General features: G+C 47.8%; 2 protein-coding genes across 3 annotated transcripts in view; one reads left to right on the plus strand and one right to left on the minus strand.

Annotated features, from left to right (window-relative positions):
* Positions 1 to 825, minus strand: part of LOC121281942 (apoptosis facilitator Bcl-2-like protein 14) — a 93,099-nt gene extending 92,274 nt beyond the window's left edge. For both annotated transcript variants that reach the window (XM_041195179.1, XM_041195172.1), the window contains exon 1: positions 771 to 825. The gene's annotated coding sequence lies outside the window, so the exon portion shown is untranslated. The remainder of the gene's footprint in view (positions 1 to 770) is intronic.
* Positions 316 to 23,075, plus strand: LOC121281943 (apoptosis regulator BAX-like). Its single transcript, XM_041195180.1, has 4 exons — positions 316 to 544; positions 8,673 to 8,794; positions 19,369 to 19,593; positions 21,726 to 23,075. Exons 1-4 carry the CDS (start codon positions 454 to 456, stop codon positions 21,738 to 21,740), a joined length of 453 nt encoding a protein of 150 aa, XP_041051114.1. The 5' UTR covers positions 316 to 453; the 3' UTR covers positions 21,741 to 23,075.
* The last annotated feature ends 589 nt before the right edge of the window (positions 23,076 to 23,664 follow it).

Here is a 23,664-nt window from a genome sequence, read left to right on the forward strand (position 1 = left end):
CCCCCGGGATCCTCTCTCCTCTGCCCCCCCCACCCCCCCACCCCCATCCTCCCCCCCCGGGATCCTCACCCCCCTCCCCCCTCGGATCACACTGACCCTCCCCTCCCCCGGGGATCCTCTCTCCTCCCCCCGGATCCTTGGATCCTTCCCCCCACCCCCCCCCATCCTCCCCCGGGGATCATCCCCCACCCCATCCTCCCCCGGGGATCATCCCCCCCCCCATCCTCCCCCGGGGATCATCCCCCCCCCCACCACCCCCTCGGATCACACTGACCCTCCCCCCGGGATCCCTTCTGCCCCGCCCCCGCCCCCTGCGGCCTGTAGGCGGGGCGGAGGCGGCTCCGGGCCTGGGCTCGGGGCGCGGCCTTGATGCCGAGTTCCGGCCGGGAGGCGGCGGCAGCTTTTAGCTTCCCCGGGCGGTGCTGAGCGGCAGCTCCGGGACCGGGAGACACCATGAGGAACCTGAAGGAGAAAACCGCGGCCATCGTGGACAGACTGTTCGAGGAGGAGGAGAATTCACTGGAGACCGACTGCAGCAGCTCAGGTACCGGCCCAGCCGAGCCCGGGGCCCTCGAGGTTGGAGAGGGGAACCAGCCGGGAGAGAGTTCATCTTCCCGGGGCATCAGTGACCCGACCCGGGGGAGAGACTGTCTCCAGATACCCTAATAATCCCAAGATCATCTCTAAATTCCCCCAAATACCCCCGACAAGCATCTCTCAATACCCCCATACACCCACAAGCATCTCTAAATACCCCCATGTCTCTGTACCTTTGGGGAGAGTCTCTAAATACGCCCATACCCTCAAGCGAGCGTCTTCAAGTACCCTGTACCCACAGTGAGTGTCTCTAACTACCTTCCTACTCCTGGGGAGTGTCTCTAAATACCTTCCTACTCTTGGGGAGTGTCTCTAAATACCTTCCTACTCCTGGGGAATATCTCCAAATAACCCGAACCCCCATGGGTGCTTCTCCAAATACATAAGAACATAAGAACTAGGAGCAGGCATAGGCAATTCAGCCCCTGGAGCCTGCCCCGCCATTCAACACGATCATGGCTGATCTCATTTCAGCCTCAACTCCAATTTCCCGCCCTCTCCCATAACCTTTCAACCCGTTGCTAATTAAAAATCTGTCTACCTCCTTCTTAAATTTATTCAGTGTCCCAGCATCCAGTACACTCTGAGGTAGTGAATTCCACAGATTCACGACCCTTTGAGAAAAGTAATTTCTCGTCATTTCTAATTTAAATCTACCACCTCATAGCCTAAAACTATGGCCTCTCATTCTAGAATGCCCCACAAGGGGAAAGATCTGCTCCAGTTCTACTTTGTCTATCCCCTTTAGCATCTTAAATACGTCAATTAGATCTCCTCTCATCTTTCTAAACTCCAGTGAGTATAGGCCTAAACTGCTCAACCTCTCCTCATAAGACAAGCCTTGCATCTCTGGAATCAATCTAGTGAACCTCCTCTGAACCGCCTCCATTGCAACTACATCCTTCCTCAAGTAAGGGGACCAAAACTGTGCACATTACACTGGGTGCAGTCTCACCTTGTACAGTTGCAACACTTCTCTATTTTTATACTCTATTCCTTTAGCAATAAATGCCAAAATTCCGTTTGCCTTCCTTATTACTTGCTGTACTTGCGTACTAGCTTTCAGTGATTCATGCATGAGGACACCCAGATCCCTCTGCATTGAAGCGTTCTGAAGTTTCTCTCCATTTAAATAATAAGTCACCTTTTTATTCTTCTGGCCAAAATGGATAACTTCACACTTATCCATGTTAAACTCCATCTGCCAAATTTTGGCCCATTCACCTAACCTGTCCCATTCCACCTAATCTGTGATTCTGTTCATATCCATTTGTAAATTTCTTATTTCTTCATTGTAACTTACTTTCCCACCTATTTTGGTGTCATTTGCAAATTTAGCTATAGTACCTTCTATCCCTGAATCCAAGTCATTAATATAGGTTGTAAATAGTTGGGGCCCAAGGACTGAACCCTGTGGCACCCCACTAGTTACAGCTTGCCATCCAGAAAAAGACCCATTTATCCCAACTGTCTGCTTTCTGTTGTTTAGCCAATCCTCTATCCAAGCTAACATATTATCCCTAACTCTGTGTGATCTTATCTTGTGTATTAATCTTTTGTGCAGCACCTTATCAAAGGCCTTCTGGAAGTCCAGATATACTACATCTACAGGATCCCCATTATCCACTTTGCTTGTCACATCTTCAAAGAACTCTAGCAAATTAGTCGAACACGATTTACTCTTCATAAAACCATGCTGACTCTGATGGATTGCATTTTGACTTTCCAAATGCCTCATTACTACTTCCTTAATAATGGATTCCAACAATTTCCCAAGACATTAAACTACTTTGGTTCCTACTTGCTGCCTCCCTCCATTTATAAATACCCCCATACTCCCCAAAGATATCCCCAATACCCCAGAGAGTGTCTCTAAATACCCCCATACCCCCAGAGAGTGTCTCTAAATACCCCCATACGCCCATGGAGTGTCTCTAATACCCACATACCCCCAGAGAGTGTCTCTAAACCTCCCCCCTTCTCACCCTGCGGCGAGTCTCAAAACCACCTGCATTGGTTTCGGAAAATTGTGGGTTTTTAGAACCAACCTAAATGCAGAGCAGATTTTCTGCCATATTTGGTTGCTACCACTTCCACCTTCAAGAGAAAATATTATGCAGCATAATGAAAGTGTATCTGCAGAAAGACTGTATAGAGTGCAAATATTATCTCTCATGTTCAAGGAGGCCCATAATGAAAATGGAACAGTTACCTTACCTTGCATGATTCTCAGGTCACTCCTTTTGCACAAGCACTTTCATGGAGCTGGCCCATGCATTGAGGTTAGTGTCAAATAAGGCCACCCTCCCTTGGTGTCCTTCATTGTAGCAGGACCTCCAGTTCAGTATCAAAAGTGAGCAAATGTTCACATGTCTCTGCTTTGCCATTATGGATAATCAGCCTGCTCCTTATGACTGCATTCCACTATTATTGGAACAACAGCTCTTTAAGTGCTGCTTCCTCTGACAAAAGGAAATGTTTATATATATATATATATCACACACTATACTGCACCTTTTGTACATACAGACTCTACTGTGTGTGCATTTCTGCATGTGTGCCTGCGCTAACTGTTTTCTATTTGCATTATTCATTCTGAAAAATAACTATTGTAAACATACAATGGGGGCAGAATAATTTGAAACTGGTCTGCAGTTCTGAATAATAGAAGGCGAGGCAGAATCCAGAGATCCAGTGAACCTACAAAAGTTAGTCACCACTGCCATTGACTGCTTCCTCCCAATCCCCTGATGCATTGTTGTTATAAACATCTCAAGAGGACAGTTGATATTCTCAGGTTCACCAGCACTGGTCACTCTGTGCTCTTAAAGCAATAGCCCCAGTGAAACCAAGGCATCATCTGAGAGCTACCACTGTCACTAGGAATGCTGGACTTGTCTTGTGTACCTTTCTAGTCAGGGAAAGGAAAAACAAACCTTTGCAGGTCCCATGGCTAGGTGTGCTGTGAGTGAAACATGGCCGAAAAAAATGCAATCTAGAAGGAGAAGACCAAGGCGGGAGAATAAGGCTGAAGACAGAGAGTGCAGTGAAATTACTGGGGCTGTTGCCTCTTGTATCCATTATTTATGCCTTTCAGTGATTGGATACCTCAGGAATATAGCTCTTAACTGAGGAATTTTCTCAAGGGCCCACCCAATGAAGGTAGCACTGCTTTCAGCCCTTTGAGCCTTGAGACTGCACTTGAAGGATGTGGAAAGCCATACAGCACACTGTGCCTCTCCCCCTGCTCAAACACTCTGCTTTTACAGCACTCATATCCCTTGTTTCTCAGTAGCACTGATAGTTCCAGTGTGGATTCTAGTTCCAGCATGGGATATAGCTAAAATCTTAAGGGCAACTTGTGATGGGCAAACGTTCACCAAACAAAAAAAGAAATCTCCATGGTTCCTTTTGGCAAATCAGTTCAGAAATTGAAATCCCAAGTCTGGTTTCATGTATGGTTGCGTGGCAATTATTTTGGAGATTGCATCCAGACCCTGGCTTTCCCCTGTACTGGGGGAGGCTTCGCTTTACACAAACAGAAACATTTAATATAGCAATTTGGAGCTGGAAATGACGAGGGATTCAAGATGTGGATTGGGAAGGATTCAAGAGTGAGAGCTGAACAGTACCACAGAGGAGTGACTGAGGCGGTCTTGCACAGTGAGGGAAAGATTCTCTTAGGTAACACCACTTCGTGGGAAAGCCATAAGATTATGGAAAAGAGTTTGATTTAGGCATTTATACAGAGATAGCTGGAAACAGAATTTGATTTTTGATGCGTTAGAATATAATGTGGTATCAATACTTCCTGCTGTACAAACTGTTTATGCCATTTCTCCAAGGTCTCCCCAGATGTTACGGCAGACAGTTGCTTGAAGTGTTGTGTGGCCACATCTTTCCATATCCCACGATGCCCCTTTCCTTCAACCACCTATCAAACCTGTTCTTAAATGTTGATGTGGTCTCCAATGCATTCCATAGTCTCATAGCCCTGCATAAAACTGTTTCTTCAGCTCTCTTTCATTTATATCAAGATCCAATTTGATCTAGACCACTTGGTCACTGGAAACGGTCTATATCTGCCAACTGTCCCATCCCTTCAAAATGAGGAGCAAACTCAAATATTGGAACTGGGCACTTGCCATCGGCACAGCAACACCAAGAGCAGGTCCTCTACCTCCTTTCCGAAGGAGTCCACTCCTGATCAACATGCCCAACTTCTGGAGAGGCTTAAGTCTCCTCCTGTGGGAGACTGGAGTTAGGAACTGCCCCAGGGAATAACAAAATGGATGGACATCTTGCCATAAAATGCAGTATTTCATTATCAGAGAGACTTTCATCCTATTGGATCAGAAACTCTGAAAAGGTGGTATGGTGTCTCACTGGAAATCTAAAAGATACTGTCTTTTAAAATTAAAATCTTCTAATTGAAAACGATAAAAGAAATTAAAGTTAACCACCATGTATCATCTTTAATGTGAAGAATCAATAGAAATGTCCCTCAAGCCCTTGTAGAAATGTCTTCAACACCTGGACTTTTTTTATATTCATCCTTGGGATGAGCTTTGCTGCCAAGGTCAATGTTTATTGCCCATCCCTAATTGCCCTTGAACCGCTGCAGCCCCTGTGGTGTAGATACACAGTGCTGTTAGTGAGGGAGTTCCAGGATTTTGACCTAGCAATAGTGAAGAAACAATGATATAGTTCCAATTCAGAATGGTGTGTGACTTGGAGGGGAACTTCCAGGTGGTAGTGTTTCCATGTATCTGCTGTCCTTGTCCTTCTAGATGTTAGTGGTCGTGGGTTTGGAAAGTGCTACCTAAGGAGCCTTGTTGAGTTGCTGCAGTGCATGTTGTAGATGGTACACACTGTCGCTACTGTGTGTCAATGGTGGACTGAGTTAATGTTTAAGGCAGTGATCAAGCAGGCTGCTTTGTCCTGGATGATCTGTTACGACCACATGAGGAGGAGTAAAAATGACTCCCCTAACCTACCATTTCAAGTCTGGCCATAACAGGGATTTTTGTGAATTTAGCAAGGATGTGCTTTGCCAATACTGCAGGAGCCCCACTATATATGCTTTATAAAGAATTAGCCAAACAGATTTTCTGAGCTTAAACAATGAATAAGATAAGTTTATTTTTCCTACTTCCTGAATTAAAAAAAAAACTAGGTAAATCACAACGACTATTCATATGCCACATGCATTCCCTGGGCTCACACACACATTAGTACAGATGATAAATAAGAGGATAGGCTTAAAGATGTTTTACATTTTGTGAAGATGATAAACAGTCGAAGAAATATATGGTTAACTGTCCTTTGGCTGATCTCGATGCAGTGATTCCATATTGCAGCCATTTTGTTCAGTTCTCTTCCTGGGTGTAGTATGGGGCAGACTGCCTTGTTTTTATTCCTAGAAAACCTCAGTTTGCAGCAGATTTCTCTTCTCGGTGGTTTCTTTGCAAATCCAGACACAATACTTTATAGAGAAAAATAGAGAGAAACAGATTCCTTGTAGCATTTCAGTTCAGCATTCTGATCTTTGCTTGTGATCTCTGGTTTGGTAAAACGGTTCTTAAAAGTCTTGCTGGCTGTTTATGCCAGAGGAATTTGATTACCATGTCTGCTGTAGTTATTGTTTTGTAGAATAGCTAATTGCATTCTGATGTCTCATCTCAGAAACTTTTGAAGAGTTTCAAGATAGTGCGAAAGACAACAGCAGTTGGGGTCTTTTACACTCCTCAGGGGTATTTGGGTGTCTGTTCCCTTTTCATCCCATTTGGGTAGAATGCAAGTTGTATATTTTAGCTGATTAGCAGCCCTCCATTGTTTTACTAGGATTACAGTATATATATTTTTTTAAATCCAGCCAGAAAAAGGAGAATTAGAATTTTTTTTAAAAAAGCACGTCCTTGCCGAGGTGCCAAGCTTCTTGAGTGTTGCTGGAGCTGCACTCATCCAGGCAAATGGAAAATGTTCCATCACATTCCTGACTTGGGCCTTGTGGATGGTGGAGAGGCTTTGGGCAGTCAGGAGGTGAGTTACTCACCACAGAACTCCCAGCCTCTGATCTGATCTTGTTTACACGGCTTGTCCAGTTCAGTTCTGCTGAATGGTTATCCCCAGGATATTGATGGTGGGGGATTCAGTAGAGGTAATGCCATTGAATGTCATGGGGAGGTTCTCCCTAGGCAGAGATGCCCATTGATTTCCTTGCACTTGTGTGTCATGAATATTATTTGCAATTTGTCAGTCCAAGCATGAACGTTGTCCAGGTCTTGCTGCATGTAGACATGAACTGCTTCAGTGTTAGATGACTTGTTATTGGTACCAAACATTGTGCAATTATTAATCAACAGCCCCATTTCTGACCTTATGATGGAGGGAAGATCATTAAAGCAGCTGAAGATGGTTGGGCCGAGGACACTACCCTGAGGAACTCTTTCAGTGATGTCCTGGGGCAGAGGTGATTGACCTCCAACAATCACAACCATCTTCCTTTGTGCTAGGTATGACTCCCAACCAGCAGAAAGTTTTCCCCCAGATTCTCTGACTCCAGTTTTGCTAGGGCTCCTTGATGCCACGCTCTGTCAAGTGCAGTCTTGATGTCGAGTAGTCACTCTTGCCTCACACCTCGAGTTCAGCTCTTTTGTTCATGTTTGAACCAAGGCTGTAATAAGGTCAGCAGCTGAGTGGCTCTGGTGGAACCCAAACTGAGCATCAATGAGCAGGTTTTTACTGAGTAAGTGCCACTTGACAGCACTGTAAATGACATCTTCCATCACTTTGCCGACGATTGAGTAGATGAATGGATAAGTAATTGGACGGATATTTGTCCTGGATAGATGCCAGTGTTATATCCATACTGGACCAGCTTGGCTAGGGATGCAGCTAGTTCTGGAATATAAAACTTCAGCACTATAGTGAGATGATGGCCCATTGCCATTGCTTTACCCAGTGCCTTCAGCCAATTCTTTTATGAAGTGAAGCAAATTGGCTGAAGATTGGAATCTAGGTTCCTGATCTCAGAAGGAGTCCAAGATGGATCATCCACTCGGCACTTCTGGCTGAAGATGGTTGCAAATGCCTCAGCCTTGTCTTTTGCACTGAGGTGCTGGGCTCCCCCATCATTGACAGTGGGGATATTTGTGGAACCTCCACCTTCAGTGAGTTGTTTAATTGTCCACCATTATTCACGACTAATGTGGCAGGACTGCAGAGCTTAGATCTGATTCATTGGTTGTGGGATTGCTTGGCTCTGTCTATCGCTTGCTGCTTCTGCTAGGCATGCGTTGTAGCTTCACCAGGTTGACACCTTATTTCTAGGTATGCCTGGTGCTGCTCCTGGCATCCCCTCCTGCACTCTTCATTGAACCAGCTTTATGGTACTGGTAGAGTGGGGGATATTTTGGATCAGTAAGTTACAGATTGTGGTTGAGTACAATTCTGCTACTGCCGCTGATGGCCACAGCATCTCATGGATACCCAGATTTTAGCTGCTAGATCTGTCCGAATCTATCCCATTTAGCACAGTGGTAGTGCCACACAATACGATGGACGTTATCCTCAATGTGAAACAGGGACTTTGTCTTCACAAGGCCTGTGTGGAGGCCACTCTTACGTATACTGTCACGGACAAATGTATTTACAGCTGATAGATTGGTGAAGACGAGCTCAAGTAGATCTTTTCCTCTGGTTGATTCCCTCACGTGCCACAGACCCAGTCTAGCAACTATGTCCTTTAGGACTCGGCCAGCTCGGTCAATGGTGCTACTGAGCCACTCTTTGTGATGAACATTGAAGTCCATCACCCGGAGTACATTCTGTGCCCTTGCCATCCTCAGTGCTTCTTCTATTTGGTGCTCAACAAGAAGGAGCACTATTCATCAGCTGAGGGAGGACAGTAGGTGGTAATCAGCACGAGATTTCCTATTCCATGTTTGATCCCATTTCCCCTTCAGCTTTTCGTGTTTTTATGTTCGTCTTTGCTCCAGTGAATTAACATAAGTGAACAGAGGAGGATTGTGTTTCTGGTTCATTTATAACACATTTTGTTCTTCGCATTCCAGAGGATGAGGATGTCCTCAACATAGCTCGCTGTCTGCGGAAACTCGGCGATGAGTACAATGAAGTGATTCAGTCACATGTGAAAGATCTTAAGCCAGAGTTTAATCAGCTGGTAACGGATCAGGTATGTCAGACTTCTTTAGAAATGCATGTTGAACCTTGATAGATGCAGTACATTTTGATGTTTTGCACACACAAGATACAAGCAGCCATTATTGCAGTTTAACAAGCTTTCAATGGTAGCTTATTTGTAGGCTACTCGGCAGGTCCAAGTGCCATTTCATCAGCATTAAATAGGTGTTACTTTCCTTCCTTCCCACAGACCACTTTCAATAATAGAGTCCTCATACTAAACCCAATTATAAACCTTCGACTGAGTGTGAGCAGATGACAAACATTGTGTAACTACTTAACGAACCACCATCACCTCATTGATATGAGAACAAGAAGATTTCAAGGGAAATTCTGAGAAAGAATTGGTGCTGCTTTCTATGTCAATGGAAATTACTTTTTACGTCAAAAGTAATGGAAAATTGTTTAAACTGAGCAGTTAAAAGAAAATAATCCTCAGCGTCTCTCTCACACACTGTACCCCATCCAACTCCCCACCCTCACACACACACCACTGTACCCCATCCAACTCCCCACCCTCACACACACACCACTGTACCCCATCCAACTCCCCACCCTCACACACACACCACTGTACCCCATCCAACTCCCCACCCTCACACACACACCACTGTACCCCATCCAACTCCCCACCCTCACACACACACCACTGTACCCCATCCAACTCCCCACCCTCACACACACACCACTGTACCCCATCCAACTCCCCACCCTCACACACACCACTGTACCCCATCCAACTCCCCACCCTCACACACACACCACTGTACCCCATCCAACTCCCCACCCTCTCACACACACACTGTACCCCATCCAACTCCCCACCCTCTCACACACACACTGTACCACATCCAACTCCCCACCCTCTCACACACACACTGTACCCCATCCAACTCCCCACCCTCTCACACACACACTGTACCACATCCAACTCCCCACCCTCTCACACACACACTGTACCCCATCCAACTCCCCACCCTCTCACACACACACTGTACCACATCCAACTCCCCACCCTCTCACACACACACTGTACCACATCCAACTCCCCACCCTCTCACACACGCTGTACCCCATCCAACTCCCCACCCTCTCACACACACTGTACCCTGTTCAACTCCCCCCATCTCTCTCACACACATTGAACCCCATCCAACCCCCCACCCACTCTCTCTCACACACACTGTACTCAATCCAACTCTCCACCCTCTCACATACACACTGTACCCCATCCAAGTCCCCACCCTCTCTCACACACACTGTACCCCATCTAACTCCTCGCCCTCTCTCACACACACACTGTACCCCATCCAACTCCTCGCCCTCTCTCACTCACATTGTACCCCATCTAACTCCATACCCTCTCATATACACACACTGTATCCCATCCAACTCTCCACCCTCTCTCACACACACTGTACCCCATCCAACTCCTCGCCCTCTCTCACTCACATTGTACCCCATCTAACTCCATACCCTCTCATATACACACACTGTATCCCATCCAACTCTCCACCCTCTCTCACACACGCTGTACCCCATCCAACTCCCCACCCTCACATACACACTGTACCCTGTCCAACTCCCCACCCTTTCTCACACACATTGAACCCCATCCAACCCCCCACCCGCTCCCTCACGCACACACATACATCTGCACACACTGCACCCTATCCAACTCCCCAACCCCTCTCAAAAATACTGTACCCCATCCAACTCCCCAACCCCTCTCACAAATACTGTACCCCATCCAACTCCCCACCCTCTCACACACACTGTACCCCATCCAACTCCCCACCCTCTCACACACACTGTACCCCATCCAACTCCCCACCCTCACATACACACTGTACCCTGTCCAACTCCCCACCCTTTCTCACACACATTGAACCCCATCCAACCCCCCACCCACTCTCTCTCACACACACTGTACTCATTCCAACTCTCCACCCTCTCACATACACACTGTACCCCATCCAACTCCCCAACCCCTCTCACAAATATTGTACCCCATCCAACTCCCCACCTCTCACACACACTGTACCCCATCCAACCCCCACGCTCTTTCTCACATGCTGTGTTCCACACAACTCCCTACCCTCTCTCTCACACACCGTACCCCATCCAGTTACTCCACACTCTCTCTCATACACACGCGGTAGCCATTCCACACCGCACCCTCCCTCACTCACGCGGGCACACACACGCATTTATCCCATCCAACTCCCAACGTGTCTCATACACCGTATCCCATCCAACTCCCCACCCTCTCACACACACTGTGTACCCCATTCAACTCCCCACCCTCTCTCTCAGACACTAGACCCCATTCACCTCACCGCACTCTCACATCCAACCCCATCCAACTCATCACTCTCTCACACACGCTGTACCCCATCCAAACCCCCACTCACTCTCTCACATGCTGTATCCCACACAAATTCCCACCGTGTCTCACACACTGTACCCCAACCAACTCCCCAACCTTTCTCAGACACACTTTACCCCATCCAACTCCCCACCCTCTCTCACACACTGTCCCCCATCCAACTCCCCACCCTCTCACACACACTGTACCCCATCCAGCTCCTCACCCTTTCTGGGACACACTTTACCCCATCCAACTCGCCACACTCTCTCACGCACTATACCACATCCAACTGCCCAGCCTCTCACACATGCACTGTACCCCATCCAACTCCCCATCTTCACACACACACTGTACCCCATCCAACTCCCCAGCCTCTCTCACACACTGTACCTCATCCAATTCCCCACCCTCTCTTACACACACACACACACTGAACCCCATCCAGCTCCCCACCCTCTCTCACACACTGTACCCCATCCAATTCCTCAGCCTCTCTCACACACTGTATCCCATCCAACTCCCCACCCCCTCTCACACACTGTACCCCATCCAACTCCCCACCCTCTCTCTCACACTGTACCCCATCCAACTCCCCACCCTCTTTGACACACACACACACACTGTACCCCATCCAATTTCTCAGCCTCTCTCCCACACTGTACACCTTCCAACACCCCACCCCCTCTCACACACTGTACCCCAACCAACACCCCACCCCCTCTCACACACTGTACCCCATCCAACTCCCCACCCTCTCTGACACACACACATTGCACCCCATCAAACTCCCCACCCTCTCTGACACACACACACACACACACACAGTACCCCATCCAGCTCCACACCCTCTCTCACACATTGTACCCCATCCAACTCCCCACCCTTTTTCACACACTACCCCATACATATCCCCATCCTCTCTCACACACTGTAACCCATCCAACTCCCCACCCTCTCTGACACACACGCACTGTACCCTATCCAACACCCCACCCTCTCTCACACACTGTACCCCATCCAACTCCCCACCCTCTCTGTCACACACACACACACACACACACAAACACACACACACAGACTGTACCCCATCCATCTCCCCACCCTCTCTGACACACACACTGAACCCCATCCAGCTCGCCACTCTCACTCACACACTGTACCCCATCCAACTCCCCACCCTCTTTCACACACTACCCCATACATATCCCCATCCTCTCTCACACACTGTAACCCATCCAACTCCCCACCCTCTCTGACACACACACACTGTACCCCATCCAACACCCCACCCTCTCTCACACACTGTACCCCATCCAACTCCCCACCCTCTCTGTCACACACACACACACACACACACACTGTACCCCATCCATCTCCCCACCCTCTCTGACACACACACTGAACCCCATCCAGCTCCCCACTCTCACTCACACACTGTACCCCATACAACTCCCCAGCCTCTGACACACACACACTGTACCCCATCCAACTCCCCACACTCTCTCACACTGTACCCCAACCAACACCCCACCCTCTTTGACACACACACAACACACTGTATCCCATCCAACTCCCCAGCCCCTCTCACACACTGTACCCCATCCAGCTCCCCACCCTCTCTCACACACTGTACCCCATCCAACTCCCCACCCTCTCTGACACACACACACACACACACACACACACACACACACACACACACACACTGTACTCCATCCAACTCCCTAGCCCCTCTCACACACTATACCCTTCCAACTCCCCACCCTCTCTCACACACTGTACCCCGTCCAACTCCCCAGCCTCTCTCACACACTGTACCCCATCCAGCTTCCCACCCTCTCTGACACACACACTGTACCCCATCCAGCTCCGCACCCTCTCTGACACACACACACACTGTACCACATCCAACTCCCCACCCTCTCACACACGCTGTACCCCATCCAACTCCCCACCCTCTCACACACACTGTACCCTGTTCAACTCCCCCCATCTCTCTCACACACATTGAACCCCATCCAACCCCCCACCCACTCTCTCTCACACACACTGTACTCAATCCAACTCTCCACCCTCTCACATACACACTGTACCCCATCCAAGTCCCCACCCTCTCTCACACACACTGTACCCCATCTAACTCCTCGCCCTCTCTCACACACACACTGTACCCCATCCAACTCCTCACCCTCTCTCACTCACATTGTACCCCATCTAACTCCATACCCTCTCATATACACACACTGTATCCCATCCAACTCTCCACCCTCTCTCACACACACTGTACCCCATCCAACTCCTCGCCCTCTCTCACTCACATTGTACCCCATCTAACTCCATACCCTCTCATATACACACACTGTATCCCATCCAACTCTCCACCCTCTCTCACACACGCTGTACCCCATCCAACTCCCCACCCTCACATACACACTGTACCCTGTCCAACTCCCCACCCTTTCTCACACACATTGAACCCCATCCAACCCCCCACCCGCTCCCTCACGCACACACATACATCTGCACACACTGCACCCTATCCAACTCCCCAACCCCTCTCAAAAATACTGTACCCCATCCAACTCCCCAACCCCTCTCACAAATACTGTACCCCATCCAACTCCCCACCCTCTCACACACACTGTACCCCATCCAACTCCCCACCCTCTCACACACACTGTACCCCATCCAACTCCCCACCCTCACATACACACTGTACCCTGTCCAACTCCCCACCCTTTCTCACACACATTGAACCCCATCCAACCCCCCACCCACTCTCTCTCACACACACTGTACTCATTCCAACTCTCCACCCTCTCACATACACACTGTACCCCATCCAACTCCCCAACCCCTCTCACAAATATTGTACCCCATCCAACTCCCCACCTCTCACACACACTGTACCCCATCCAACCCCCACGCTCTTTCTCACATGCTGTGTTCCACACAACTCCCTACCCTCTCTCTCACACACCGTACCCCATCCAGTTACTCCACACTCTCTCTCATACACACGCGGTAGCCATTCCACACCGCACCCTCCCTCACTCACGCGGGCACACACACGCATTTATCCCATCCAACTCCCAACGTGTCTCATACACCGTATCCCATCCAACTCCCCACCCTCTCACACACACTGTGTACCCCATTCAACTCCCCACCCTCTCTCTCAGACACTAGACCCCATTCACCTCACCGCACTCTCACATCCAACCCCATCCAACTCATCACTCTCTCACACACGCTGTACCCCATCCAAACCCCCACTCACTCTCTCACATGCTGTATCCCACACAAATTCCCACCGTGTCTCACACACTGTACCCCAACCAACTCCCCAACCTTTCTCAGACACACTTTACCCCATCCAACTCCCCACCCTCTCTCACACACTGTCCCCCATCCAACTCCCCACCCTCTCACACACACTGTACCCCATCCAGCTCCTCACCCTTTCTGGGACACACTTTACCCCATCCAACTCGCCACACTCTCTCACGCACTATACCACATCCAACTGCCCAGCCTCTCACACATGCACTGTACCCCATCCAACTCCCCATCTTCACACACACACTGTACCCCATCCAACTCCCCAGCCTCTCTCACACACTGTACCTCATCCAATTCCCCACCCTCTCTTACACACACACACACACTGAACCCCATCCAGCTCCCCACCCTCTCTCACACACTGTACCCCATCCAATTCCTCAGCCTCTCTCACACACTGTATCCCATCCAACTCCCCACCCCCTCTCACACACTGTACCCCATCCAACTCCCCACCCTCTCTCTCACACTGTACCCCATCCAACTCCCCACCCTCTTTGACACACACACACACACTGTACCCCATCCAATTTCTCAGCCTCTCTCCCACACTGTACACCTTCCAACACCCCACCCCCTCTCACACACTGTACCCCAACCAACACCCCACCCCCTCTCACACACTGTACCCCATCCAACTCCCCACCCTCTCTGACACACACACATTGCACCCCATCAAACTCCCCACCCTCTCTGACACACACACACACACACACACAGTACCCCATCCAGCTCCACACCCTCTCTCACACATTGTACCCCATCCAACTCCCCACCCTTTTTCACACACTACCCCATACATATCCCCATCCTCTCTCACACACTGTAACCCATCCAACTCCCCACCCTCTCTGACACACACGCACTGTACCCTATCCAACACCCCACCCTCTCTCACACACTGTACCCCATCCAACTCCCCACCCTCTCTGTCACACACACACACACACACACACACAAACACACACACACAGACTGTACCCCATCCATCTCCCCACCCTCTCTGACACACACACTGAACCCCATCCAGCTCGCCACTCTCACTCACACACTGTACCCCATCCAACTCCCCACCCTCTTTCACACACTACCCCATACATATCCCCATCCTCTCTCACACACTGTAACCCATCCAACTCCCCACCCTCTCTGACACACACACACTGTACCCCATCCAACACCCCACCCTCTCTCACACACTGTACCCCATCCAACTCCCCACCCTCTCTGTCACACACACACACACACACACACACTGTACCCCATCCATCTCCCCACCCTCTCTGACACACACACTGAACCCCATCCAGCTCCCCACTCTCACTCACACACTGTACCCCATACAACTCCCCAGCCTCTGACACACACACACTGTACCCCATCCAACTCCCCACACTCTCTCACACTGTACCCCAACCAACACCCCACCCTCTTTGACACACACACAACACACTGTATCCCATCCAACTCCCCAGCCCCTCTCACACACTGTACCCCATCCAGCTCCCCACCCTCTCTCACACACTGTACCCCATCCAACTCCCCACCCTCTCTGACACACACACACACACACACACACACACACACACACACACACACACTGTACTCCATCCAACTCCCTAGCCCCTCTCACACACTATACCCTTCCAACTCCCCACCCTCTCTCACACACTGTACCCCGTCCAACTCCCCAGCCTCTCTCACACACTGTACCCCATCCAGCTTCCCACCCTCTCTGACACACACACTGTACCCCATCCAGCTCCGCACCCTCTCTGACACACACACACACTGAATCCCATCCAGCTCCCCACCCTCTTTCACACACTACCCCATACAACTCCCCATCCTCTCTCACACACTGTAACCCATCCAACACCCCACTCTCTCTCACACACTGTACCCCATCCAACTCCCCACCCTCTCTCACACTGTACCCCAACCAACACCCCACCCTCTTTGACACACACACACACACAACACACTGTACCCCATCCAACTCCCCAGCCTCCCTGACACACACACACACTGTACCCCATCCAACTCTCCAGCCTCTCTCACACACTGTACCCCATCCAACTCTCCACCCTCTCTGACACACACACACACACACACACACACACACACACACACACACACACACACACACACACACACACACACACACACACACTGAACCCCATCCAGCTCCCCACCCTCTCTCACACACTGTACCCCATCCAACTCCCCACCCTCTCTCTCACACTGTACTCCATCAAACTCCCCACCCTCTCTGACACACACACACAGACACACGCACACACACACTGTACCCCATCCAAAACCCACCCCCTCTCACACACTGTACCCCATCCAAAACCCACCCCCTCTCACACACTGTACCCCATCCAAAACCCACCCCCTCTCACACACTGTACCCCATCCAAAACCCACCCCCTCTCACACACTGTACCCCATCCAAAACCCACCCCCTCTCACACACTGTACACCATCCAACTCTCCAGCCCCTCTCATACACTGTACCCCATCCAACTCCCCAGCCTCTCTCACACACTGTACCCCATCCAACTCCCCACCCTCTTTGACACACACACACACACACTCTGTACCTCTTCCAACTCCCTAGCCCCTCTCACACACTATACCCATCCAACTCCCCACCATCTCTCACACACTGTACCCCCTCCAACTCCCCAGCCTCTCACACACACTGTACCCCATCCAACTCCCCACCCTCTCTGACACACACACATTGCACCTCATCTAACTCCCCACCCTCTCTGACACAAACACACACACACACACTCACACACAGAGTACCCCATCCAACTCCCCAGCCTCTCTCACACACTGCACCCCATCCAACTCCCCACCCTCTCTGACACACACACACACACTGAACCCCATCCAGCTCCCCACCCTCTTTCACACACTACCCCATACAACTCCCCATCCTCTCTCACACATTGTAACCCATCCAACTCCCCACCCTCTCACACACACACACTGTACCCCATCCAACACCCCACCCTCTCTCACACACTGTACCCCATCCAACTCTCCACCCTCTCTCACACTGTACCCCAACACCCCACCCTCTTTCACACACACACACACACACACACACACACACACACACACACACACACACACACACACACACACACACACACACACACACACACTGTACCCCATCCAACTCCCCAGCCTCTCTCACTCATTGTACCCCTTCCAGCTCCGCACCCTCTCTGACACACACACACACTGTACTCCATCCAACTCCTTATCCTTTTAAACATACTGTATCCCATCCAACTCCCCACCCTCTCACACACACTGTACCCATCCAACTCCCGAGCCCCGCAGAGACTCTGTATTCTCTCCATTTGCCTACTGTGACAAAGTCACACTCTTCTTAGAGTCAGATCATTTCAGCACAGACAGCAAATGTAATGTATTTGATGGTAGTTATCAGACATTTGTCCCCATTGCTCCTTCACTTAGAGCAATTGATTTGCTTTTGATCAGAGACTGACATTTCACTGTCTTTGGAACTTGAACTTTATGGCTCTGGCTTTGCAAGCTGCTAGATACATCACGAGCTAATCACATCATTCCTTATTCAGCCGTGTTGGTGAGACGGAGGGGGAATTAGCCTGTTGTGACATTGCACGGTGGAGGTGAGGAGGAAGTGGCACACTGTTTTATGACATACAATTGACTGTGGAACATTAACCTCCTTCATTGGTACAGATTTTTGGATCTTTTAGGCAGATACTGTCCCATGCTCGGTGTTACCAGTCACTCCTGTATAGAAACCTTCTGTCCTCTATGGATCGCAGTTCTCTTTTATTGCTTGATATCTGTCAAACTTTAGCATAGACCAGGGATTATAACAGAGAACTCATGCCCCAATATGTCTTCTGAGCCTGTTCTCAGGTCGGTATGTTTGAGATAGAGCCGAGTTGGTAGAAGGTGCTCTCTCAACCTGTTCCAAATTTGATCCATCCTTAGAATTATGACATGGTCCTTCGTTAGTCAACAAAGCTAGAAAGGTTGACGTTTCTCAGAATGACCAGAGACTGGTATAAATGAGCAGTGTGCTTCTGACCACTCCTAGGAACCATTCTGTCACAGTGTGAAATGCTTGAGATTATGGGCAATGATCTTCCATTTGTTCACCCATTAACATTTCAAATTATTATGGCGACAAAGTCAGAATCCATCTCTGCTTGCAACAAGGTTGTCAAAAAAAATGGTGTATTTAACGTTGCAAGAATATTTTAAGAGAACATCATTTAGTGTAGGCCATGCACTACATGTAAAACCCAAGTATTACAGTCTTCTACAGGCTAATGATGATTACTTGAACGCAGGCTGTCCAGGCCCCATATCAAGAATGCACATGTCCCTGTCCATCAGTCTCTCTCTCTTTCTCAAACACAAGTTCTTTTCAAAACTTTCCCCATTTCTTTCTCCTGCATACAGTAGATAGTCTCCCTGTGCATCCATTCTGTACTCATCACCCAGGGTGCCCCAAACCCTCACAGCCCCTTTAGTCGAGCTTTTATGTTTCATTTTGATGTGAAAGCAAAGCAAACAACACAAGACTGCAACAATTGAAAAAACAATGGGCAAAATCTGTCAAAAGAGCATGGAAAGAAGCATTGAAATAAAACTGGAGAGCTTAACTAAGGTGAAGGAAGGTCTACCTTTCAGGAATAGAATAGCTAGTTAGATTATCAAGAAATTATTCTAGATATCTCTTCATATCCAGGATGGATTTAGCTGTGCAGAGACCCAACTGTTTGTTTTGATAACTCTTTAAAGGCAATTTCTAATGTTTTTTCAAGGGTGTTGAAGTGTTTTCCAGCATGGTCAGTCAGCTGAATAGCAATCCTGAACTGCAGACACATCTTCAACAGCTGGGTTCCGAGATGAACCTCCTGAGAATTGCTGTCATTCTGGGTATGCATATTACTAAGGAAGTACCGGAATTGATTCCCAAGGTCAAGGCTGCCATGGTAACCTTCATCAATACAAAACTGCTGAGCTGGGTTCAAAGTTCAGGAGGATGGGTAAGTACAGTGTCCCCATATAGTGTTGGGTCACTTTTTCAATAGAGGTTGTTTTGCAATTTCAACATGTGTTTCCTCTTTTTGTGCCTGATCCTTTAGCTTATCAGAAATCTGTTTGAGTTTCAACTTTGGCTGAATGGTTCAATCCTTATGAACCAAGAACACAAGAAACAGGAGCAGGAGTAGAGCATTCAGCCCATCAATCCAGCTCTGCTATTCAATACAATCATGGCTGATCTTGGGCTTCAACTGTACTTCCCTGCTCTTTCCATATATCTCTTGATTCCCTGAAAGATCAAAAATCTGCCTAGCCCAGCCTTAAATGTATTGAATAATGAAGCGAACACAAGCCTGTGGGGTAGAGAATTCCAAAGATTCACAACGCTTTGAGTGAAGTAATTTCTCCTCATCTCAGTCCTAAACGATCGGCCCCTTATCCTGTTTTAGATTCTCCCGACCAGCCGAATCAATCTATCAGCATCTACCCTATCAAGCCCTTTCAAAATCTTGTAAATTTCAACGAGATTGCTCTCACTCTTCTAAACTCCAGAGAAAAAAGACCCAGTTTCCTCTGCCTAACCATAGGACAGCCCCCTCATCCTTGTGACCAACATCTTTGTTGTGCCGCCTCCAATGTAAATGTATCTTTTCTCCTGTATGGGGACCAGAACTGCGCACAGTACTCCAGATGTGGAATCCTGAATCATCCTCTCTTGAGCAGGTTATCTAGGCAGACATATTTGTGCCATATTGAGTGAGCACTGCACTATCAGAGGTGATATCTTTTGGATGAGATATTAAACCTCTTGGAAAGACATTCCAGATCCCTTGGCACTATTCAAGTAAAAGCAAGGAGTTTTCTTGGTGACCTGGCTGACATTAATTCATCAGTTAACATCACCCTAAATAGATTTTCTAGTCTTTACCTCAAGTTTATGGAAATTGGCACTTCATTTCCCGATGGCAGTGACTGTGCTTCAAAAGTAATGAATTGGCTGTGCATGCTTTGGAATTTCCTAAAGCCAGCGGAGGACAAGTGCTATCATTGAATGGAACCTAATGTTCAGCTTCCATCCGTTAAACACCCAGTTAACATGTACCTGCTTTTAAATAAAGACCAGTTCTATTGGTGTGTTGGGTTTGTATAGGAAGCATGTAACAGCCATACAAACAAGGTGGACCCAGTCTGTGTCATGTTAGATATTATGGAATGGAGATAAAAGATGCTTCATTGTCTCAGGATTAGAGCAAAGGGAGGCGCTCACTCCTGAGGACTATCCACTCACTCACTTCTGGAATGGACAGGATTAATCCAGTTATGATGGCCCATGATGGTTCAATAGCCTGTTTGTATTCACAGAATAACAGCTATTTCTTGGATGAGGTATCTGAAGGCATTCAACAGCTAGGGAGTATATCCCAGCAATAGGCAGTGAAGGAGATAAAACTAGAAGAAAAAACCACCAGGGATTGGCATTGAAACCCAAACAGTGTCAGCCATTCCCTAATTCCTCAATACCAAGTGATTGGACAAGAAGGCTATGGGGAGAGAGTGGGACAGTGGAATTAGTTTGAGATTAATACAGAGCTATGGGAGAGGGAGCGGGACAGTGGGATTAGTTTGAGGTTGATATAGGGTTATGGAGAGAGTGGGACAGTAAGCAAGAGAACAGCAAACTGGAGGCCAGCATTTTGGTTGCTATCAGGTTTGTACTTGGAATTATTTGCTAAAGGGCTGAAACACAGCTGGGGTGAGGAAGGATTGGAGAAGGAAAGGCTGGAGGAGAACTGGACGGGTTAAGGGTAAGATTTGGAGACCGAGAAGCTGTAATATTCTGAATGCTGGTGAATCATTCTCTCTGCCCAACCAAAGCTGGGGTGCAGTTAGTCTCTGATTAACAATAGTGTTTCCTATCTGCAAGAAGAAGACAACCATGCCTCATCCTGCAACCACATAGCTGGCTGACAGTGCAGAAGTTAAATACCAAACATTTCTTTTCTACTCTAATTAGAGAGAAATGGGGCTGATTCATGTTGCAACAGATACAGGACTATCCAAGTTTGAACTAGAAAATTTGACTGGAATCTCTTGTGTTTTGTATCTGTAATTAGTTTTTTATATTTCCTTTTAGGAGAAACTCTTATGAGCTGTGCCCACCCATCGCAATGGGTAAGGGAATGTCTGAGACGGGTGAAAATTAAAATAATCCAAATATGATTTGACAATCAAGCTTGACAATGAAGAACGTTCTACATCCCAACTGCCACCTTCCATTTTCAGTACAATCTCCCTGGAGAGTTAAATGGCTACCAAGCAATTTCACAACCTCTTGCTAAGAGCCTTGTGATGAGCAGATAGTTAGTCCGATGAGAAATTATGATGCCTTTCCCTTGGGGTAAGAGTAATGCACCTGCTGTATGTGCATGAGAGTAAAAAGGAAATTGAGTCAGCCCAGGAGTGAAAGTCACAGCATCTGCTAAACTGCAGCTACTGAAAGAAAGAAAACAAGTGACTGGGAGGAGTGAGAGCAACAAAATTGAGTAACTGATTTTTAGCTTCTGTTCACATGGAGCCATTCAATGGATGACTTGGCATGTTTAGTGTTTGAACGGGTTAGTTGGATTCGGTAATGGTAAAGAATGGGTTTCATTTGCTTTCAAATGCATAAAAGTAGTTGATGAAATTGTTTTTTCTCTCAATGTGCTAGCTGACGTAAATTGACGTTTTGTTTATGGTAAGAATTAGTCATCAGACTTCTGGTTTCTTCCAGATATCTCAAAATCTCAACCAATTTGGTTTTGGCATATCAAAAGCCAGTGCCAATGTCAAACATTTTATTTGAATATCACGATTGAAAGGTTCAGGGCTAGCCCCCAAGAGTGAGAGCTATGATAGAATTAAGATATCAAGCTTTAGTTTTTATAAACCAATTCATCAAAGAAACCCATCTCACTTGCCACATTAATTGGAAACTTAATAGTGTCACCGTCTTGAGGCGGGGGAAGGGGAAGAGGCCACAGTACTGTCATGTGGGGAGGTGTGGGGAACTTAACATTATTACAGCTACTAAACCAATTTTCAATGTACCTGAAGGAAGTGTGCATCTTAGACCCCTCACATTAAAGACTGTACATATTGCTATGAGGATGCCTGTTAGGAAATCTGCAGTCTAGTGCTAGTTGTTTTCTGTGCACAGCCTTTTACAGTTCTACAGTGTTCTTGTCCCACTTCTCACTCAGTGTTTCTTAATTCAATATATAAACGTGAAGGGGCCTTGGCTTGCTCCCAGTTGAAACCATGCAGTGTTAATGGACTTGTTGCACATTAGAAGGCAGTGTAATCATGCCGAAAATTATTTGTAAGGAATGATCATGAATGTACCAGAGAGGATTAAACACTTTACCATGCACCTTGTCATTTTAAAGAATTGAATGTGCAGACTGAATGCTGATGGCAGGAATAAAATGTTGCTGGATTGTTACTTGTAGGCGTGGTGTCAAAATCATTTAAATACCAGAAAACCAGTTTCTTTTCACCATTTATGTATGTGCAGCTCCTGTGTATTACTCAGAAGTTTTTCTATATTTTTTCCTTATTTAAAATTGTGGTTAGAAAGTAGAACTTGCTACCACGGGGAGTGACTGAAGCAAACATCATTTGAGGGGAAGCTAGATAAGCAAATGATGGAAAAGTAAATAGACCATGCTGGTACATTTAGATAGAGGTTTGGGAAGAGGCTTGTGTGCAGCACAAACACCAGCAATGGACCTTTCGGGTTGGTGACCTTTCTGTGCTGTGCATTTTGTGATTCTATATAAAATTCCTTCCCTTAGTTTAAGGACAGGACAGACATCTTTGTACTGCACCTTGTACTCACATGGGTGTTGTTGCAAAACTTGTGCTTAGTGGTTTTTCCCCATACCCCGCTCTCCAAGACTACAAGCATATCTCTGGTGGGGTCTAGGCTATATAATTGAGAAATGCTGCATAAATTGAAAGTGCATTGACCTTGGGGATATGCACAGGCTCTATCCTCTCTCACTGTCAGCAATGACTGAGGGAATTGGGCA

This window comes from Carcharodon carcharias, chromosome 9 (genome assembly GCF_017639515.1).
Source record: "Carcharodon carcharias isolate sCarCar2 chromosome 9, sCarCar2.pri, whole genome shotgun sequence".
Taxonomy (NCBI): domain Eukaryota; kingdom Metazoa; phylum Chordata; class Chondrichthyes; order Lamniformes; family Lamnidae; genus Carcharodon; species Carcharodon carcharias.

Excerpts from the sequence above, each read along its gene's own strand:
- LOC121281943 (XM_041195180.1), top strand. The coding sequence starts at position 454 with ATGAGGAACCTGAAGGAGAAAACCGCGGCCATCGTGGACAGACTGTTC. Across the intron at positions 545-8,672 it reads GACCGACTGCAGCAGCTCAG|AGGATGAGGATGTCCTCAAC; the intron begins GTACCGGCCCAG and ends TTCGCATTCCAG. Across the intron at positions 8,795-19,368 it reads ATCAGCTGGTAACGGATCAG|GGTGTTGAAGTGTTTTCCAG; the intron begins GTATGTCAGACT and ends TGTTTTTTCAAG.